The 23,218-nt window shown below is 38.2% G+C and overlaps 1 protein-coding gene across 6 annotated transcripts in view; it reads left to right on the top strand.

Annotated features, from left to right (window-relative positions):
* ZNF527 (zinc finger protein 527) overlaps nt 1–22,587 on the top strand; it is a 28,316-nt gene extending 5,729 nt beyond the window's left edge. For 4 of the 6 annotated variants that reach the window (XM_032390238.1, XM_032390235.1, XM_032390237.1 and 1 more), the window contains 3 exons: nt 2,917–3,043; nt 3,862–3,957; nt 19,898–22,587. In XM_032390238.1, coding sequence (XP_032246129.1) covers nt 2,917–3,043; nt 3,862–3,957; nt 19,898–21,471 — 1,797 coding nt within the window. In that variant the 3' untranslated portion in view covers nt 21,472–22,587. The remainder of the gene's footprint in view (nt 1–2,916; nt 3,044–3,861; nt 3,958–19,897) is intronic. The other 2 variants (XM_032390239.1, XM_032390240.1) reach the window with 1 other exon arrangement.
* The last annotated feature ends 631 nt before the right edge of the window (nt 22,588–23,218 follow it).

Below are 23,218 nucleotides of genomic sequence, written 5' to 3'. Positions count from 1 at the left end.
GTCTTAAACATCTGTAAAATGGGTTTCATCCTTTTTTTTTTTTAACAAGTTTTACAATGAGATTAAGATAATATCAATAAAATGCTCATTAGGGTGTCTGGCATGTAGTAATTGGTCAATAAATATAGCAGTTATTCTTATTTTGTTTTCATCATTAAATCTATTTACTTTTTAAATGTAGCTACTGAAAAATTTTAATATGAGGTTTACATTGTTTTTTATTGGACATTGCTGATTTAAACAACTCTTTGGAAGAATTTTGTTTTTTGTTTTTTTTTTTTAAAGATTTTATTTATTTATTTGACAGAGACACAAGAGAGAACACAAGCAGGGGGAGTGGGAGAGGGAGAGGGAGAAGCAGGCTTCCCGTGGAGCAGGGAGCCCAATGTGGGGCTCAATCCCTTGACCTGAGCCGAAGGCAAACGCTTAACGACTGAGCCACCCAGGCGCCCCTGGAAGATTTTGTTTTTAAGAGGAGTAGAGAAATAGGACAATAACTACAGTGAGCTTATGGAAGGGAATTTATCTGTCTATTTATAAGATGAAAGATATTACATCAGTTTGTATACTGATAGAAATAATTTAGGAAAGTGAGAAAATACTGATAATATAAGAGATATCTGCTATTTCCCTGATAATTACAAGGGAGAGAGGTGACAGTGTCTTTGTGTGGACAAGTGGAGGGAATGGCCATAGATAGGAGCCTAGAGTTTCATGCATAGTAACAGAGGGAAGACAGAATATATGAATATAGATATAGTTCAGCAAGGACCTGTGGTGAGCAAGATGAGGAAGTTCAAAGTGGGAACAGGGAAGGAATTGGTGGTATTTTGAGAGAGAGGCAGAATCTATGAAATAGTCATGGGAGAACGGGAAAGTGGATTTATTAGGGAAGTGTAGTGGTGCTTTTGTGGAATCTCTGGTCATATCCTAGAAGTACATTGGATCAATGTGTTTATCAGTTAGGGTTCTGGCAAGAAACTCAAAAGGGAACTGTTTCCAAGTTATGAATCAGTATATAGAGAACTGTAAAGGATAGTGCTATACCCTGGGACTTATAATAGTAAAACTTAGACCTGAACCCAGGGATAGAGAGATCTGAGTGGGAGGGCCTCTGACAGGCATTGTGACCTATGATCGAAGGACAGACACCACACAGGGTAGTGCTGCAAGGAGGGTGCCAGGGGAGTAAATATTGTGCTTCACTTGCCTCCCTCCCATCTCCTGCATGTGGCTGAACCCAACTGAAAATGGGGTCAGGTAAGGGAGTCTATTAATACAGTCAATAGAGGTCAGCGTCCCAGGACACAGAGAAGTGTAGAGGGGCACATGGGAGTTATATAACAGTATGTAGTTGTGTGAGGTTTTTTTCTCTAGCCACATTCATCCGTATTTCTGCTATGTGGAATAACCATATTTGTCTTTTTTTTTTTCAATTTGACAAACAGCTATATACTTTTAATTTGAAAGCACAAGCAAAAGAGATTTCCTAGGTAAATATAAAATATAAAAACTAGCTCAGAAAGTAGAAAACTAAATAGACCAATTCTCAAAAAAGAGTTAACATAGCAGGCCTGAAGATGCTGTGTTTAGAAGAATCCACTTGCAAGTTGGCTTTTGGCTGGCATCTGAGATTTTGGCACTAGATCTGTTCTCTGCGCTGATAGATATTTCATGATTTTTAATAAAAAAATGAGACCATAATCTGCAAAATGGAACTCTGCCATTTTAAAAATTGAGTACTCTTCCTTCCTATGGATATATTATAGGAAAGTTTACCATTTATTCACTGAGTGGCAAATATTTACTGTTTACAATGTGACAGGTTTTATATAGACACCAGATATTCATGAGCTTGTAAAACAGATATCCTTCCCCTCATACAGCTTATAGTCCAGTGGTGTAGGCTAAACTGCTTTTTATTTCATTTTATTTTATTTTATTTATTTATTAAAAATATTTTTATGTATTTATTTGACAGAGAGCGAGAGGGAGAGAGCACACAAGCAGGAGCGGCAGGCAGAGGGAGAGGGAAAAGCAGGCTCCCTGCTCAGCAGGGAATGGGGCTCGATTCCAGGACCCTGGGATCATGAACTGGGCTGAAGGCAGACACTTAACCAACTGAACCACCCAGGCGCCCCTTTATTTTTAAAAAGATTTTATTTTATTTATTTTAGAAAGAGAGAGAGCATGAGCAAGGAGAGGGAGAGTAGCAGACTCCCCTCTGAGTGTGAAGCCCTATGTGGGGCTCGATCCCATGACCCTGAGATCATGACCTGAGCCAAAATCAAGAGTCGGATGTTCAACCCATTGTGCCACCCAGGTGCCCCTAAACTTATTTTTTGACATTAAAGTTTTTTTCCAGATTTTTCATATAATCTTCCAGTGAAAATTCTATCTAAATCACTTCACATATACTTCATTATTTCTTCAGGACACATTTTGGCAAGTTTCTCCTTATATATAAAGTCTAAGTTTCAGACCATACCCTTTTGTTAAAGCCCAATTCAAGGCCTTCCCTCACTACTCTGATTCATCCGATATCTCAATTTGGGGAGTATAATGGAATCATTCCTATGAGAATTTATTGGTACGTAGTATATGTAATATAAAATAGCCTTGCTCACATACTTTCATGTTATGAACTCATGTTTCATGTCATAAGCTAATTTTTTTCCTGTATATATGTCTTTTTTTATTCACAAAAATGTGAAATTTTCAAGGGGTGAGTCTATTTCTAATATTTCTCTTTCTCTCAAAATATTTGACAAACCTGGGCATGTACTTGCTCCCCAATAGTTATTTTCCTTGGACCATGTAGAGCTTTGAACTCTGGCAGAATTTCATCTTTTCTGCTAGAACCATGTGGGAGCACTTGGCAAAGGAGATCTTTTTTTTTTTTTTTTTTAATTTCAGGGTCTGGTGACCTTCAGAGATGTGGCTCTAGATTTTTCCCAAGAGGAATGGGAATGGCTGGACCCGTCTCAGAAGGATTTATACAGAGATGTCATGTTGGAGAACTACAGGAACTTGGTATGGCTTGGTAAGGATGTCTCCCCCATAATTCAGAATCTTCCCTCTGGGGTATTTTTGTTTCCTCCATTGGGAATATCTAGGTCATTACTTAAGTGCTTTAGCTGAATTTCTACTTCCTGCTCCCAGGAAATAATTTGAAGTAGTTTCAAAGAGTTAGAAATTAGTAGTTCCCATTGCTGTAGAATGAGGTAGGAATTTGTTAAATTGCAAATTATGGGGTCCCACTCTAGACCTATAGAATCAGAAACTCAGGAAATAGGCCCAGTAGTCTGGGTTTTAATGAGCCCTCCAAATGATTCTGATGCCCATTAAAGTTTGAGAACCACTGTGGTTTCTGATTCAGTAGGTCTGGGTTGAGGCCTAAGACTTTGCATTTCTTTTTTTTTTTTTTTTTTAAAGATTTTATTTATTTGACAGAGAGAGAGCGAGAGCAGGAACACAAGCAGGGGGAGTGGGAGAGGGAGAAGCAGGCTTCCCGCCGAGCAGGGAGCCCGATGTGGGACTCGATCCCGGGACCCCGGGATCATGACCTGAGCCGAAGGCAGACGCTTAACGACTGAGCCACCCAGGCGCCCAAGACTTTGCATTTCTAATAAGATCCTAGGTGGTGGTGCTTCTGCTCTAGCACTTTGAGAACCACTGCTATGGAAGAAGCTTCATCTTCATCCTTCATACAAGCATCATTCCATTCTCTGGCCCTTCCTCTAATTTCTTTTCTTGCCTAATGAACAAGAAATTGAGATTGAGTCCTAGAAAGGCTATAGCAAGTTAATTGTCTCCCTGTTTGTCTCTTTCTTGCTCTCATTTTTCTTCTCCTGTAAACAGGACTCTCCATTTCTAAGCCCAACATGATCTCCTTATTGGAGCAAGGGAAGGAACCTTGGACGGTGGAGAAAGAGATGTCAGATGGTCAGTGTGCTGGTGAGTGACAGGGAACTGGGCAAGGAGGGCTGTTGTAGGGTGTCAGGCCAAGGCCAAGAGGTCATGAGAAGGCTGCCCTGCACTTGAGGAGGCTGCCCTGGGCTTGGCGGGGGTGGGTTTCTCCCTATTGTTATCAAATTACACACTTGTGATTCTTCTGCGTATAACCTGAATCTCAGTCCTTCCCAGCTCTTCTTTCCCCTTTAGGGTCAGAAATATATACATTTCCAGATTAAATTTTAGAGTTTTTATTTTTATCAAAGTTGTCAAACTTATGCATGCACATTGTTTAAAGAATCAGGTAGTTTTACAAGGCTATTCCCTTAAAAAAGGCAGTCTCTTGTCCTCCTCCTCAATTTCCCTCTCCTTAGAAGGATTGACTTTCTTTGCTTTTGCAGCCTTTTTTTTGATGTTTCCTTCATTTCTTTAACAAATATATTTATGTTGCTATTTCTTAATTGTTTTTCCAGGTTTAGTCCTCATCCAATATCTTTTTAAAAAAATAAGAATTTAGTACTTTCTTACCCTGAATAAAATATGTGTGTGCAGGTGCTCACATGTACCTACACACACTTCTCATCTGCCTGTCATAATTTTGATTGAATCACTGTTCAGTGTTTACAATATTATGGCTATTAAGTGCTAGTCACAGCCGTGCTGTGTATATACCAAGATTGCTTTTTCTATGTGATTTTTTATTTTTCCTGGGGTTAATAATTTGGGGGGATTATTTGTTTTTTTTCCCTTAGTTTTCTGTATACATATTCCTAACTCAATTCCCAACTCCCCATCAATTGTCTAAATCTCTTAAGACACTCAGACACATTAAGGTAATCTGTTGATTTTATTGTCTTGGAGAAATCTCTCCCAGAGTCTTCAGATATGCTTCAATCTGGATAAATGGCTCATTACATCTGCTTGCACCCTATTTGGGTTTATCTGCTGTTTTGTCATGATTAGATGGAAGTAATGCATTTTTGGAAAGAGTGGCATGGAAATAACGTTATGTTCCTCTCAGTGCAACATACCAGAGGAGTCATAATATTGATATGTCTTACTATGGATGATAATTTTGATCACTTGGTAAAGGTGGTGTCTGCCTGATTTCTCCATTGTAAAGTTATTTTTCTGTTTGTAATTAATAAATATCTTGGGGGAGATACTTTGAGACTATTCAGTTTCTTCTGAAACTTTTGCCTACTAATTTTAGCATCCATTGGCCCAGTGGGTCTTGTCTGCAACAGTTAATTAATGTGGTGTTGGCCTAATATTGATTTTTCCATTTCCCTTCTTTCTTTATGTATATTAATTAGGATTGTCCTATAGAGAAGAGCTGTTCCTTCTCTATTTATTTATATATTCAATTATCTTTTTATAAATCATGGATTTTAATTTTTCCTGGCTGAGGTAGATCCAATGAATCATTTTTTGCTCAAGTTCTTCTACTTTGCCCATTGGGATCTCCTTCCAGTTGGTTTCTTTGACCTTTTAACATGCTCCCATCCATTTTTGAGCACTTCTTTCCTTCCTGGTTCCTGGTATTCTGGATTCATCTTGTTTTCCTTACCCTAGCCTTGAATCAACTGTTTCTCCTAGGAGCTCTGGTTCCTTTTATTGGGAAATGATGTTTAGAAACCAAGGTCTGGGTGCTATGTGTGCTCATTGCTACTGGGATGTCATTGTTCCTAGGCCCTCACAGCAGATTGAACTGGAAAATATATGTGTGTATACCAATACACACAGGTATACACATTTCTATATTTGTTTCTGCCTTTGTCTTTTTTTTTTTTTTTTTAAGATTTTATTTGACAGAGCGAGAGAGCACAAGCAGGGGGAGTAGCAGAGGGAGAGAGGGAGCAGGCCCCCCGCCAAGCAGGGAGCCCGATGTGGGGCTTGATCCCAGGATCCTGGGATCATGACCTGAGCCGAAGGCAGACGCTTAACCTGACTGAGCCACCCAGGCGCCCCTGCCTCTGTCTTTTTATATATTAAAATTATCAGTTTATTTTGATATCTTGATTTTAGTCCTACTCCCACAGGGTTTATTTTAGTCTTTCTCCTTTACTTATCCATAGTTTCTTTTTCTGACAATGAGAAACAATGTATTTACTTACTTGCTCATTAGTATACACATTAAGTAGTTTCAGAATTTCCAAGCTATTCCTCTGTGAGAAACAAATTTACTAACTAGATTACATTATTTGTATATGGTTCTTTTTGTCTTTAGTCTTACAGTATTCAGTCAAAATACTATTTTCCAAAGTTGCCTAGGTTAGCTCTTTTAGGTTCATTTGTTACTATTTGTATTCTGTTTTGGGTTCCTACCACATCTTGGTTGGTTTTAATTATTTATTTATTTCTGTATCTGAAACATTACTATGCTTTTAAGAATCAGAACTATAGGAAAATATCCTCAGAAATGTGTTAGTGTCTGCTCATCCCCACTATCCTATTTCTGTTCCCTAATTTATTCCTACCCCTTTCTTACCCACTTCTTATAGATTACCAATCTCTTTATTTTCAGGTTTGTCCTTTTTATGTTTCTTTTGTACAGATGAGCCAACATATATGTAGTTTCTTGTATCTCTTTGTATGCTACATAAAGGATAGCATACCATAGATGCTCTTTGCATTTTGCTTTTTTCACTTAACTATAAATACACTCCATATTAGTCATGGAGATCTTCCTCATTTTTTTAACAGCTGCAAAATACTCCATTATCTGGATGTTATGGTAATTTATTCAACTACTCTTTGACATGTGGACTTTTAGGATGTTTGCACTATTTTACAATTAGGACCAGTGCTTCAGTAAATAACCTTGTATGTATGTTTTTTCATATTGTCGAGGATGTATTTTCAGGATAGATTCTTGGATGTAGGATTGCTGAGTAAGTGCATATGTAGTTTTGATAGGAATTGCCAAATTCCCTTCCATAAAGGTTGTAGCAGACTGCTTTCTATATTAGATTTTTATTGCTGCTGTAACAAATTACCACAAATTTACTGGCTGAAAATAACATGAATTTATCATCTTATAGCTCAAGAGGTCAACAGTTGAAAAATGGGTCTAATAGGACTAAAATCAAGATGTCAGCAGCCTGCCTTACTTGTGAATGCCCTAGGGGAGAATCTGTTTCTTGCTTTTTCTGCTTTTTTAAGATCTTTCTTCATCCTTTTATTTTCAATTTTTAAAAATCACTTTTTTTTTAAGATTTTATTTATTTATTTATTTGAGAGCGCGAGAATGAGAGAGTGAGAGAGAGAGCACATGAGAGGGGGGAGGGTCAGAGGGAGAAGCAGACTCCCTGCTGAGCAGGGAGCCCGATGCGGGACTCTATCCCGGGACTCCAGGATCATGACCTGAGCCGAAGGCAGTCGCTTAACCAACTGAGCCACCCAGGCGCCCCTTTAAAAATCACTTTGAAGTGTGGCATTTATATGCAGTATAGAATTGAGTTTTGCTCTGTGAACCAATCTGAATATCATTTTTCAAGTTAATAAGTGAAAGTCCAATTACATTTTTGATATGTTTGGGCTTAATTCTGTATATTGTTTTATATGACATTTTCTGGTTTTTACAGTTTTTATTATTTTTTTTTTAAAGAGAGATTTTTCCATTTTATTTTTATTTTTTTATTATGTTAGTCACCATACAGTTTTTGATATGGTGTTATAACAATGAATCATGGTTTTTACAGTTTTTAAAAAAGACTTTCACTTATCTATTTCCCTAGCCTTTTATTTTGGTCATTTACTACTATAGTTTTTGTAATAACTAGGAAGGTTTTTCTTTTATTCTAGTATTAGAGTGCTCTGTTTCTGTAGACAATATTTATTCCTTCTATTACTTGATTAGTTGGCTTTAAAAACTAACCTTTGATTTTTTACCTATTACAGATGAGTCAGTAAGTAGGCTTGTTTTACCTCCCACCTTCTCTTCCCAAATTTTGTTAGTTGTACACTTTTCATATTGTCAAGGCATATTATACTTACATGCTCTTCTGTCACATTTATCCCAACCTTTCATTTCATCCTCATTCTATAGTTAAATATATTCAGTGCTTTCCACAAGGTCCTTTTGCTGAAATTTCTCTAGATATCTCTCGGTTGGCTGAAGTTTGTCCTCTCGCAGTTTCTTCACAAAGAGTTCACGCCAGGGCGCCTGGGTGGCTCAGTTGGTTAAGCGACTGCCTTTGGCTCAGGTCATGATCCTGGAGTCCCTGGATCGAGTCCCGCAAGGGGCTCCCTGCTCGGCGGGGAGTCTGCTTCTCCCTCTGACCCTCCCCCCTCTCATGTGCTCTCTCTCTCATTCTCTCTCTCTCAAATAAATAAATAAAAAATCTTTAAAAAAAAAAAAAAAAAAAAGAGTTCACGCCAATAATGTCCCCCCAAGTTCTACCTTGTTCATAATTGGCCGCTCTTTGCTAAAGTTTATTGTAGTATAGTATTAATGTTGAATAGTGTTATGAAGAAGTCTGATACCAATTTGATATTTTCCTTTATGTATAATTAGCTTTATATTTTGTTCTGGTCTCCTAGTAGGTTCTTTCTTTAATTTTAAAGTTATTTTGTTAGAGTACATCTCAGTCTTGACCATGTTGGATCACTTTTTCCTGGCACGTGTATTATCTTTCAGGATGGAGAATCAAGTTATTATTTCAGGAAATATTTTTGTTCTTTTTTGTTGACAAAGTTAAGAATATAGGAAAGTAAAGGGAATGATACAACAAATGCCTACCACCCAGAATTGATCATTATTAATATTTTGACATACTTTCATTTTTTGATGAAAGAGATATACTGTCTTAAGCACAAAGTCTGTTTCTCATTCTCAGTTCACTTTCCCTCATCTACCTCTTGCTCTGAGAAGCAACAACAGTCATCAGTCATAAATCATATGTCCTTCCAATTCATTTTTAAGCATATTTTGTAAACATTTATGCATCTGTTTAAAAAAGGGTTTTTATTTTTTCAGAGGTAGTATTCTTTACATTTTGTTCTGCAACTTGCCTGTATTACTCAACATTTTTCTGAGATTTGTCCTTGGTAAATCTGTTATGTAATATAGTTCCATTTTTTAAACTGCTATCTAGTGTTTCATGTTTTGAATTTGCCACATTTTATTTAACTCTTTCCCTACGACTGATGGCCATTTAGATTGTTTCTATTCTTTGCTGTCTCATGTAGTAGCCGGGTATGTTTCTATGTACATGCACATAAGAGTTCGTCAAGGATTTGTAATAAAATTGCTGGAGCATAGGAGTGCACACTTCATTTTACTAGATACTCAAATTGTTCTTGAAAGTGATAGTATCAGTTCATACCTCTAGTAACAATGTCTGCGATTTTCTGTTTCCTTATTCTCTTGATATTCTCCAATTTAAGTTTGTGATACTGCCCTTGATAATTTTTTGCCAGTATGATGGAAGAGAAATGCTCTTGAAATTGTTTTAATTTGCCTAGTAAGACTGAGCATTTTTCCGGAAATGAATTAACTGTTCAGTTTTTCTCTTGTGTGAATTACCTGCTCATATTTTTAACCCATTCTTTGAGCTAAGGTTATTTGTCTTTTTCCTATCAACTTGTAGAACTTCTTTATATATTGAGCATTAATTATTTTTCTATAATGTGTGTTTTTGTTATCTTTTCCCAGACTGTCCCTTGCCTTTTACCTTTGTAGTGCCTTCTCTCACCCAGAAGTTTTTCATGATAGTGTCAAATTCACCCATCTTTTCCATTACTGTTTGTTCTTTACTGTAGTCTTGTTTACTAAATCTTCCCCTAACAGAGGTCATAAAGATATTCTCCTGTATTATTTTTTAATAGTTTTAAGGTTCAGTTTTTCAGTCTTCTCCTATAATCCATCTGGACTTTAATTTTAAAATATGATGTATTAGGCTTTTTTTTTCCACATGGAGTTTTCCCAGTACTGTATATTAATCCATTTCTTCTCTATTGATTGTAATGCCACCTCTGTAATATGCCAAGTCCTTATGTTTGCAAGAATCTTATTTCTGTCCTCTGTTTTTTTGTTCCACTGACCATTTACTTATTCTTAAGCCAGTGCTATGCTGTTTTCCTTACTATATATCTTTATTTCCTTTTCGATGTTTGGTTATTGTTGGTATATAGAAAAAGTATTTATTTGCATATATTCATCATCTGTCTGGGCAGTTTATTGTACTCTCTTACTCAATTGTCTGAGTGTATTAGTCAACATAAAGCTAATTACTTTAACAAAGCCTCAGTGAATAAAAACAATAAAGATTGTTCCTTGTACATGTCACAATCCTGTGTGAGCTTATCTGGGGCTTCTGTTGTGTACTGTCATTCAGATATGCAGTCGTATTTCCTCTGTTGGCTGCATCATCCCTTAGGACTCACCATTGCCTTGAAGTCCTGTGCTGAATCCTCTGAAGCCAGCCAGTGAAAAAGAGAGGGAGGAGATAGAGACAGACAAACACTCAGCACACACACACACACACAAAGATAAAAATGGATGGGGATCTCTAAGGACATTTTTAACGGACTAGTTTGGAAGTAGCATTTGTGACATCTGTTACTTCTGATTGGCCAGAATTCAGTCACTTGGCTGCACAGGAGTCTGGGAGATAGAGATTCCTCTGTACCTAGATGGATAAGGCAAAATTTTTGCTGGATGTAGCGACCTTTCCGTATTTATGTTCCCTCTTACCTTTTCTTGTTTTCAGTTCTACTTTATCAACTACAGTTTCCATATCTATGTTGAACAATTGCTATAACTTTTTTCTTTCTGATATCACAGGACATTTTCAGGTGTTTCACACTAAATGTACCTTTTTTTTTTCCTATTCCTAGCTCTATGTATTGTACCTATGGGTGTATATATTTTAAGCATGAGAGGCTTTTGGATTTTATATATTTTCAGCATCTTTTAAGGCAATTATTTTTTTTCTCTTCTTTTACATTTTTTCTTCCATAAAATTTATAGAAGAAAAATTCTGTAAGAATTTATAGTAAAGATTTCCTATTGCTGAACTATTTTTGTATTTCTGAATTGCATACTTGATCATGTGTATTATTCATTAAATATGCTGCTTGATTCAATTTTTAATATTAAAGAATATTGCCTGTTATCCATGGGGGAGATTGGTCTGTTATAAGGGTAGTGAAATAGATCAGTGGAACAATAGAAAAAGTACAGAAATACACCCGGGTGTATATGAGAACCTAATATTTGATAACAAAGTGGTTTTTAAATTAGTGGTGTGAAGAGATTTTCTTAAAAGTTAAGATAGTATTTGTAGAATACTGAATTTTGGAAAGTCTTTCTTAAAATGACATCAAGACCAGACTCTACAGTGGAAAAATGGGAGATCTGACTTCATAACGTGTTTTCAAAAATTTTATTGAAAGCACTGTAAATGAAGATGACATGTGACAATAAAAAGTGATGACTTGAAAAAAAAAGTGATGATCTGAGGGAAAAAAATACTATAAAGCCTTAATGCCCTAAATTTATAAATGACTTCTATAAACCACTTAAAAGAAAATGCTAGTGCAGGGCGCCTGGGTGGCTCAGTCGTTAAGCGTCTGCCTTCGGCTCAGGTGATGGTCCCAGGGTCCTGGGATTGAGCCCCACATTGGGCTCCATGCTCCGTGGGAAGCCTGCTTCTCCCTCTCCCACTCCCCCTGCTTGTGTTCCCTCTCTCGCTGTCTCTCTCTTTGTCAAATAAATAAAATCTTAAAAAAAAAAATGCTAGTGCGTTTAAAATATGTGTAAAAGATACAAATAAATAATTCACCAAAGAAGAAACCACAAAATACAAAGCTGGTACATATACATGTATGAAAATGCTCTATTTTACAATCAGAAAATTGTAAATTATAAAATAATGAGGTACTCTTTACTTACAGGGGCAAAAATTTTAGAATGATACCAATCAGTGTAGATTAGTTTGAAGACATGTACTTTATGTTCTGGTAGGTATGCAGGTTGATAAAAATTACCTTGGAGGGCAGTTTGACAATGGATATTAATATTTAAAATATTTACATTTAGGGGCACCTGGGTGGCTCAGTCAGTTAAGCAGCTGCCTTCGGCTCAGGTCATGATCCTGGGGTCCTGGGATCGAGCCCCATGTCCGGCTTCCTGCTTGGCGGAGAGCCTGCTTCTCCCTCTCCCTCTGCCTGCCACTCTGCCTACTTGTGCTCTCTATCTATCTGTCAAATAAATAAATAAAATCTTAAAAAAATAAAATAAAATATGTACATTTATAGTTTTATTTAACACTTTTTTTAGAAATGTATCTTATAGAAATATAAAATTACGGGCGCCTGAGTGGCTCAGTTAGTTGAGCGTCCAACTCTTGGTTTTGGCTCAGGTCATAATCTCGGGGTTCTGAGATCGAGCCCCATGTGGGGCTCCTCGCTCAGCGTGGAGTCTGCTTGAGATTCTCTCTGACCCTTCTCCTGTGTCCTCCCCTCCCCCCCTGCTCATGTGTGCATGTGTGTGCTCTTTCTCTCTCAAATAAGTAAATAAAATCTAAAAAAAAAAGAAAATCCTATCCTGTCCTATAGCTTTAAATACACTAATGATTCTCAAATGCATACCTCCAATCCTGACTCCAGGTATCTAATCACTCTTGCACTTGGATATCCAACAGGTCTCTCAAACTTAATAGATCAAGAACTCAATTTTTCTTCCCATCTCATCATTCTGCCCTGTCTTTCCATCTCAGTAAATGGTAAGGTCATTTGTACAGTTGCCCAGGTCAAAAATCTTTGTTGTTATCCTTGACTTTCTTTCTCTCACACTCCACAACCAGTCCCTGGCCAAATCCCGTATTTTCTATCTTCAACACATACCCCAAATCCCCCCAGCTCCAATGCCACCACCACGGCCCAGGCAGCTACCACCTTCCACCTGGATTACTGTAGTAGTCTCCCGACTGATCTCCCTGCTCCACCCTTACTTCCTTTCCATTTTCCTTTTAAAATAGAAATCACATTAAATCACAAACACTCCAATGACTCTCCTTCACCCTCAGAACAAAACTCAAAGTTCTGGTCATGAGTTTCAAGGGCCCACATAACTTGTTCCCCAGCTACTCCTCTGATCTCATAGTGCTCATTTCTCTCTAAGGATCCTGGCTCAGTGATACTCCCAGAATACGTCAGACATCTTCCCACCACAGCAACTTCATATTTGCTATTCCTCCTCCCTTTTTTTTAAAGATTTTATTTATTTACCTATTTGACAGAGGGAGCACAAGCAGGGGGAAAGGCAGAGGGAGATGGAGAGGGAGAAGCAGGCTCCCCGCTGAGCAGGGAGCCAGATGTGGCACTCAATCCCGGGACCCTGGGATCATGACCTGAGCCAAAGGCAGACGCTTAACCGACTGTGCCTCCCAGGCGTCCATTCCTTCTCCTTCTAAAGCTCTTTTCCAGATCTCCACAAAACCTCCCCCCTACTTTCACTGAGGCTTTTCTTTTTTTTTTAAAGATTTTATTTATTTATTTGACAGAGAGAGACATAGTGAGAGAGGGAACACAAGCAGGGGGAGTGGGAGAGGGAGAAGCAGGCTCCCCGCAGAGCAGGGAGCCCGATGTGGGACTCGATCCCAGGACCCTGGGATCATGACCTGAGCCGAAGGCAGTCGCTTAACCAACTGAGCCACCCAGGCGCCCTCACTGTGGCTTTTCTTAGCTTAAATGTCACTTCCTCAGAGAGGCCATCCTGGACCTCCTCCCTATTTAATAGGGCACTCAGTAATCACACCTCTGTCCTTTATTTCATTTGCACTGATCTCCAGCATAACAAATCATGATCCATCTAAAGAGGATAGTTCTTTTCCATCACATATTTCAGCACAGCACTGAGTAAAAAAGATAGTAAATGATTTGTAGAGAGATCATATGAAGTAGTTAAGGGAGAGAAGTGGTGAGAGTGCTCACTGGGCTATTTCTGACTCTCTGAGGTCCCAAAGTCCCTAAAAATGAGGTGGAATTTCAGGCCTGACGAGGGGCTTGATCCCCAGACCCTGAGATCATGACCCAAGCCAAAGGCCTATGCTCAACTGACTGAGCCACCTAGGTGCCCCTGAGTTGTTTTTTATTTGAGTAAACTCCATCATCCTGAACACACCTAGTTGAAGGGAATCTCATGGAAAAAACACATGGAATCTGCATCTAGATTGATATGGAAATGTGCAGTTAAGGACCAGCAGCATTAGGGCTGCTCTATAATATTTTTCCTTTTTTCTTTTTTTAAAGTAATCTCTACACCCAGTGTGGGGCTTGAACTCACGACCCTGCGATCAAGAGTCTCATGCTCTACTGACTGAGCCAGCCAGGCACCCCTTTCCTTTTTCCTTTGAAATAGAAATAATATTGTTAGAAAATATTCAAGCAATTAAAAAATGTATAAAGTAGGAAGTAGACTCTTCTCTCAAGATATCATCTAAAGACCTGTATTGTGCATGGTTGGATCTATATCTTTTTAGAATTTCCCTTGCACAAATACACACACGCAATTTTTATATGCATCTATTTACAACTTGCTTTTTAAAAAAATTTTTAAACTTAGAACATTGTATTGGTTAGGATGTGGGGGAAAAAGGAACCGTAGTCTATTGCCGGTGGGAATGTAAACTGGTACAGCTACTGTGGAAAACAGTGTAGAGATTCCTCAAAAAGTTAAAAATAGAAATACCATATGATCCAATAATTCCACCAGTGAGTATATACCTGAAGAAAACAAAAACACTAACTCAAAAAGATGTATGCACCCATATGTTTATTGCAGCATTATTTATAATAGCCAAGATCTGGAAGCAGCCTAAGTATCCATCGATAGACAAATGGAGAAGTAAGATGTGTATATATACACAATGGAATGTTACCCAGCTATAAAAAGATGAGATTTTGCCATTTGTGACAACACTGATGGACCTCTAGAGGGTACCTGCTAAGTGAAATAAGACTGAGAAAGACAAATACCATATGACTTTACTCATGTGGAATCTAAATAAACAAAACAAATGAATAAACAAAATGCAGAATCAGACCTGTAAATATGGAGAAGAAATTGATGGTTGTGAGAGAGAAGGGGGGGTAAGGGATGAACTACAGAGCTCTTTGTTCTCCTCTGCATCCCATAAATTTGTATGCTTCAGGTGTGTTTCTCTTGACATTTCCCCATAATTAAAGAGAATTTTACAAATCACCTTGGTTGAGACCTTTCATAGGGATTTTAATGAAAGGAAGGTATAAAATGCAATACTTAGGTCATATTACTGGTCCTAGAATTTTTTTCTTTAGAATTTTCTTTTATATTATTGCTCATCTTTTGTCATCCATCCTTTAAAATAATTGAAGTTCAGAGATAAAATCCTTGTGGAGTTCTGATTGAAATTGACCTGATACAAATTAAGTTGGGGTAAGCAAGCATGTGTATGTATGTTTTCCTTTTTGTACAGTTATGTCTTACATTTTTGTTCACTTAAATCTTCTTTGAAAAAAAAACTCCTTTGAAATAATTTCATACCATTTTATAGGACCTTTTCAGTGTTTCTGTACACCATACTACCTTCTGTCTTCCAATTACTTGTATACCAATTATAATCTCCACTCATTGCCTTTACTTCAAATTCTCTTACATTGCCTCACCACTTACAGTCTGGCTCTGCTCCCTCCAATTTGGCTAAATCCAGGTGCCTTTCTTTGTTTTTCTATTCATCAGCTTCCTGAGATTTATAAGATATTTCTGACCACTATTCATTTTCTCTGTTCAAAGCTCTATTCTGTTTCTCTCTCCCTTTAACTGACTGATGCCCCTATTTTTCTGTTTTTTCCTCATTCAACCATAACATCTTTGTCATGTTACTTTGGATCTCTGTCCAGTGACATCTAGTAGAACATTCTGTGATTGTGGATATATTCTATATCTGTGCTTTCCAGTATTGTAGTCACTAGCCACATTTGGCTACTGAGCACTTGAAATATGGCTAGGTATTATTGAGAAACTGAATTAAAATTTTTTTTATTTTAATGAATTTAAATTGCCATATGTGATTAGTGGCTACCATATTGGACAGCATAGCTCTATACAGTTTTTTAAAGATGGAGATCCAGTCTATAAGTCTGTGGGTCATTGTTCAGGCTATTCATGGGAACATGAATTCTGGGCTTTGGCAGTAAACTTTCTTCTTCTTAAGATTTCTCCTTAGGTCCTGTCCTTTTTTCCCAGACTTCCTACTAGAATCTTCTGGGTTTCATGCCAGGAGATTATTTACTTCATCAGGAAATCTTCCAGTTTGTGTACTGCTCATCAGTTCAGCATGTGGGAGACTCTACAGTCTAGTAAGACCTTTTCCTCTTCCAACTTATAATAACTATGCTTACTACTTTCTGTGCAGTTCTGATTGGATTCCAAAGTTCATCATACTTTGATTTTTAATTTCCATCCATTTATAGATTATAATCAGTTGGAAATTACACATCTCTAATTGCCTGGATATATTTTAACCCCAAAGGGTTTACTTCTCCCATTCTTTGTCTTGCCATTTGACCATCAGTCTATTTCATAATCCCTTTTTGGACATAAATGTAATTTCTAAGAGTACTAATGGTGTAAGTATAAGAAAAACTTAATGAAGGGGCGCCTGGGTGGCTCAGTTGGTTAAGCGACTGCCTTCGGCTCAGGTCATGATCCTGGAGTCCCGGGATCGAGTCCCGCATCGGGCTCCCTGCTCAGCAGGGAGTCTGCTTCTCCCTCTGACCCTCCCCCCTCTCATGCTCTCTCTCTCTATCTCATTCTCTCTCTCAAATAAATAAATAAAATCTTTAAAAAAAAAAGAATAACTTAATGAATACATATTAATTTGTTTCATTTTAAAATGTTAAGTGTCACTGAATACATATAATGAAATAGACACTCCTAGATATTTTCTAAATGTATTCTTTTTTTTTTTTTTTAAGATTTTATTTATTTATTTGACAGGGAGAGACACAGCGAGAGAGGGAACACAAGCAGGGGGAGTGGCAGAGGGAGAAGCAGGCTTCCCGCCAAGCAGGGAGCCCGATGTGGGGCTCAATCCCAGGACCCTGAGATCATGACCCGAACCGAAGGCAGACGCTTAACGACTGAGCCACCCAGGCGCCCCTAAATGTATTCTTTATTCTTATACCATACTTGTAAGGTCACCTCATTTTGCCTACTAAGAAACTGACGCTCAAGAGTTGGGTTAATCAATTTGTTAATTTGTTAAAGTTAGAATAGCTAGGTGAAGAAGTAGGTTTTAAACTCACCTATGACCCCAAACCCTGTGTTGTTTCCACTGTGCCACATGGATGCCCATTTGACTCTCTTCCACTTTGCCTGAATCCATAACTTCCCTTTTCCCCTCAATCACTGATATGGGTGAATTGTCTGTCTTCTCCTTTTTGCTGAATGCCACCATAATACCTTAATACCATTGACTTCTAGGTATTTCTGTACTCCAATCATTATGAATATGTCTTCCACATATACAATACTTACTTCCTGCTCTGTACTTTCCCAGGCTATACTCTATACTGTCCCCTGGAGTCCCCTATATGGAATTCCTTCCCCTATAGTATTCATATGCCTACGTACAGAGTATCTTTTTTTCAAAGAGTTTTTGGAGCTCCAGGCATCTCAGAATACCTGAATTTGGAAAATATCTAGTCTTCTCCCATCAGTCTTCTTTTACTCAGCATTACAGTAGGTATTGTATAAAGCTGCCATTTGCCTGGAGTAGAGAAAAGATTTATTCTTGGTAAGAGGGAATGTAGTGGCCCTGGGTGATGAACATAGGAAAGAAGGTTCTAGGAAAGTTGGTGAGGGAACAATGAATTTCTACCAAAAAAAAAAGAACAATAGTGTAGACCTAATAGAGGATAAGTGAACAAATCCCTCTCGGGCCTTGGTTAAGATAGAGCCTGAAGTAAAAGAAAATCCATGGCTGTGCATAGGAGGGATAGGTAGGGATGAGGCTTTCCTTGGGTGGAGGGTGTATTGGAAAGAAGAAAGATACAGATGCATAATGTATTCTTTGCTTTTCAACTTGTGCTGACCTGGCCTGGAGGCAGCTTTTCTTTCAACAGATGGGATGCTGTTATGGAAAAGACTATATCTAATTAACTGAAAAACGCTACCATGTGCAGTTCTAAAATAATCTCCATGCATATCAAAACATGAAAATGAGGAGTGCCTGGGTGGCTTAGTCGGTTAAGCGTCTGACTCTTGATATCAGAGTTGTGAGATCCAGCCCTGGGTCAGGCTCCGTGCCGGGCATGGAGCCTGCTTAAGATTTTCCCTCTCCCTCTCCCCTTCCCCTTCACCCCACCTCATGCTCTCTCTCTCATTCTCTCTCTCTCTAAAAAACAACAACAAAAAACAAAACATGAAAATGACTGTTACTTGAATAATCACTGCATTTTGGAAGCATGATCATAGCCTTGACAATCAAGCTCAGATTCTCCAGGAATTATTCCTTAACTAAATTAGTGAGTTTTGATCTCTGTTTTTCTGACACTTATACTACTAATAATCTGTATCATATTAACTAGTCCTTCATTATGTGTCATATTGAATTTTTGTATGTTCAAGTTTTATCTCCTTCGAGTTTAAAAAAGAGAAGGGGGTGCCTGGGTGGATCAGACAGTTAAGCATCTGACTCTTGATCTCATCTCAGGTCTTGATCTCAGGGTTGTGAGTTTGAGCCCTGTATTGGGCTCCGTGCTGGGTGTGGAGCCTACTTAAAAAAATTTTTTTTAAAAGATTTTTAAAATTTATTTGACAGAAACAGAGAGAGTACAAGCAGGGAGAGGGGCAGGCAGAGGGAGAGGGAGAAGCAGGCTCCCCGCTGAGCAAGGAGCCCGATGCGGGACTTGATCCTAGGACCCTGGGATCATGACCTGAGCTGAAGGCAAACGCTTAACCGACTGAGTCACCCAAGTGCCCCCCATTTCTTTTTTTTTTAATTTGAAAAAGGAGAGAGAATGGCATATAGTTTTCTTGGGGCACCTGGGTGGCTCAGTCGGTTAAGTGTCTGCCTTTGGCTCAGGTCATGATCCTGGAGTCCTGGGCTCGAGCCCCGCGTTGGGCTCCCTGCTCAGTGAGGAGTCTGCTTCTCCTCCTGCCCCTCACCCTGCTTATGTTCTCTCTCTCTCTCACTCTGTCTCTCTCAAATAAATAAATAAAATCTTTAAAAGAAAGTTTTCTTTCCATCTTGTCTCAACCAGTATCCTCTCCTGAAAGTATCATCTATTCTGTAGGCGGCATTTTTCTCTTAATGATGAGCAAAGCTGACCTTCAGATTTCTCCTAGACACTTAACAACAACAACAACAACAAAGCACAATACTTTTGTTCTGGTCCCTGATAAAATCTTAGAAGTTGTTGAGCTTTCTTTCAGCATTCATTCATTTAACAAAATGCTACCATTGTCCTAGGCACTAAATCCAACAGTAAGAAGAACTAGAAGTAAAACATTAATCCCTGCCTTCATGGTGCTTTTAGTCTTAAGAATAGGACTGGACAGTGCAGCGTGCACTTGAGACTTTAAAGACTAGAGGCAGGGAAACTGTGATTATGATCTAGTCAGTTGTTCTCAATTCCTTATCTTCTCAGCATTTAGCTTTGTCTGCATCTTGATACTCTGCATTTTACCTGTATATTAATGTGTTTGATGCCCTACATTTCCCCTATAACCTCCTCCCCATTGCCAACACATATATCTTCCTTTATCAGCTCTCTTCATTCTTTGTTCTTTCTTTGTATTTTTTTCATATTTGCTTGGCCATATTTGAAAGGTGTCAAAACCATGTACTTTCTCCCCTTATTCCTCCAATTAAATTCTTCAGTTTCTTCTATAACAGTTTTCTCCTTGCAGAGGCAAAAAGGACACATTTGCTTTCTTGATATTTTTCAGACTGGGAGTCTTGGTATGAAATCAAGGAATTATCTCCAAAATGGTACATTGATGAAGAGGAAATATCCCAGGGGATGGTAATGGAAAGACTTACAAGTTATGACCTGAAATATTCCAGTTTCAGAGAAGCCTGGAAATATGAGGGTGAATTTGAGCAGCATCAACGAAAGCAGGAGAGGCATTTCAGGCAAGTGACAGCTCTTAAGGAAATCTCTGCTGTGAAAAGAGACAATAAATATAATAATAATGAGAGAAGTGTTCTCTTGAAATCAGTACTTTCAACACAAGAGAGAGTTCCCACAGTAGAGCAAGTACATAAATTTGATATTTATGATAAAATGTTTCCCCCAAATTCCATCCTAATTGAACATAAAAGATTACCTGCTGAGAACGAATCTTTGATAGATAATGAATGTGAAGATTTCAACCAGAATACATACCTTAGTAAAGATATAGGAATTCCTCCTGGGGAGAAACCTTATGAAAGTAATGATTTTTCAAATCTCTTAAGTTTCCACTCATTACTTACTCAACATCAAGCAACTCATTTTGGAAAATTACCGCATGGATTCAATGACTGTGATGATGCCTTTAGCTGTTATTCATTCTTTACTCAACCTCAGAGAATTCACAGTGGAGAGAAACCATTTGTATGCAATGACTGTGGAAAAGCCTTTAGCCATGATTTCTTTCTCAGTGAACATCAAAGAACTCATATTGGAGAGAAACCATATGAATGTAAGGAATGTAACAAAGCTTTCAGACAGAGTGCACACCTTGCTCAACATCAGAGAATCCACACTGGAGAGAAACCTTTTGCGTGCAATGAATGTGGGAAGGCCTTTAGCCGTTATGCCTTCCTTGTTGAACATCAGAGAATTCACACAGGAGAGAAACCATATGAATGTAAGGAATGTAACAAAGCCTTCAGACAGAGTGCACACCTCAATCAGCATCAGAGAATTCACACTGGAGAGAAACCCTATGAATGTAATCAATGTGGAAAAGCCTTCAGCAGACGCATTGCCCTTACTCTGCATCAAAGGATTCATACAGGAGAGAAACCCTTTAAATGTAATGAATGTGGGAAGACTTTTGGCTATCGCTCACACCTTAATCAACATCAGAGAATTCATACAGGTGAAAAGCCTTATGAATGCATCAAATGTGGGAAGTTTTTTAGGACTGACTCACAACTTAATCGACATCATAGAATACATAGTGGAGAGAGACCTTTTGAATGCAGTAAATGTGGGAAAGCCTTCAGTGATGCTTTAGTTCTAATTCATCATAAGAGAAGTCATGCAGGAGAGAAACCCTATGAATGTAACAAATGTGGGAAGGCCTTCAGTTGTGGCTCATACCTTAATCAGCATCAGAGAATTCATACTGGAGAGAAACCCTATGAATGTAATGAATGTGGGAAGGCTTTCCATCAGATCTTGTCCCTTAGGCTACACCAGAGAATTCATGCTGGAGACAAACCCTATAACTGTAATGAGTGTGGGAATAATTTTAGCTGTGCCTCAGCCCTTAGACGACATCAGAAAATTCATAATAGAGAAACTCTCTGATTATAACAAGTATATGAAAGAACATTTAGTCACCACTCAGTCCTTATTAAATAAATCAGTGAATTCTTTGGTTAATGATTCTATGAATGTAGTAAATATGGAAAAGCCTTCAGTTTATGAGCATCCCTTATTTGAAATAGCCTGAATAGTAGACATCTATTACTTTTGGATCTGTTCTATGCCCCATTTGAAACTTACCTCACCCTCAGTGCATATCATTCTGATGAAACTATTAGGGAGAGCAGTGGATTGGTCATAGGCTGGCCACAATTTGGTTAATAAGGGAGTGGCAGATGGCCCTGTTTGGACCACTAGAACCCAAGGGGGGTATTGTTATGGATAGTAAGAAAAGATCATTTTTTTTCCTGGAATTGCAAGTTTCACGGATTTAAAGGATTTTTCAAGGTTCAAAACTCACCAGTAGCTTTTTTGTCACCGCATGAGGAAAGCCTTCCCAAGATCAGTCCAAGACAGAGGAAAATGGAGATAAGAGACAAATCTGATGACATTGTTTGACCTTCTGAATTCAATCATGCCTGAAGTCTATACCATCTTTTACTTTTTAATTTTTGTGATCCAATAAATTTTCTCTTTTTGCTTAATTTGAATTGGATTTTTGCCTCTTGGAATTACAGTTCTGATTCATACACCCTGTGTTTGCTATACATGTGAGAAAGCCTTAATCTTTTACGGCATAATTATCCTGAGAAACCTTTTGCTAAAACAAGTATATGGAAGTTGAATACACAGCCTTCATAAAGTTGAGAGAATTATTACATTTTATTTGTTGATAAAAATTAATTTGGTATTTATTAGACTCATGATAAGGATAGATTTTTAAAAAATTCACCTAGTAAAACTCCTTAACAGGTTTTCCTATAAGGAATTAAAATCATTTGTGGTGGTGACTCACTATAGGCCTTTAAAGAAAGAGTGGCAAGCTAAGAGAATAATGGATCCGTCACATTAATGAATGGCTCCTCATCTTTAAAGGAATTATTTGATTTTCTGTTTTCAGTATGGGTTTAAACATACTGTGTAATAGAATATAATAGAATTGTAAATGAGGTCTTCTTTTGTGGGGAGATTGAAAGCTTGGCTTAAGAAGTTTATGGATAGGGCGCCTGGGTGGCTCAGTTGTTAAGCGTCTGCCTTTGGCTCAGGTCATGATCCCAGGGTCCTGGGATCGGGCCCCGCATTGGGCTCCCTGCTCGGCGGGAAGCCTGCTTCTCCCTCTCCCACTCCCCCTGCTTGTGTTCCCTCTCTCGCTGTGTCTCTCTCTGTCAAATAAATAAATCTTTAAAAAAAAAAAAAAGTTTATGGATAATGGGGCGCCTGGGTGGCTCAGTCTTTAAGCATCTGCCTTCGACTCAGGTTGTGATCCCAGGGTCCTGGGATCTGGCCCCGCATCGGGCTCCCTGCTCGGCGGGAAGCCTGCTTCTCCCTTTCCCACTCCCCTTGCTTGTGTTCCCTCTCTCGCTGTCTCTCTCTCTCTGTCAAATAAATAAATAAAATCTTTAAAGAAAAAAAGAAGTTTATGGATAACTTCTTTGGAACTAGAGATTCAGACAAAGATATTACCAGCAGATAGGATGGGACATTTTCAACTCATGGTAAAAGTAAAACAGTTGGAGCCTAAAATTTTTAGGGCAAAAGTTATGAGTAATGAGGAATATGAGGGTAAAGGGCAGTATATTCCTATTTTATCTGAGTGGATGTAGAGAGGTAAACTGATGATATGGTAATG

The sequence above is a fragment of the Phoca vitulina genome, unplaced genomic scaffold (assembly GCF_004348235.1).
Source record: "Phoca vitulina isolate PV1807 unplaced genomic scaffold, GSC_HSeal_1.0 scaffold58, whole genome shotgun sequence".
In the NCBI taxonomy this organism is placed as follows: domain Eukaryota; kingdom Metazoa; phylum Chordata; class Mammalia; order Carnivora; family Phocidae; genus Phoca; species Phoca vitulina.
The sequence above is the reverse complement of the archived record's forward strand: the minus strand, read 5'-3'. Positions and strand labels throughout refer to the sequence as shown.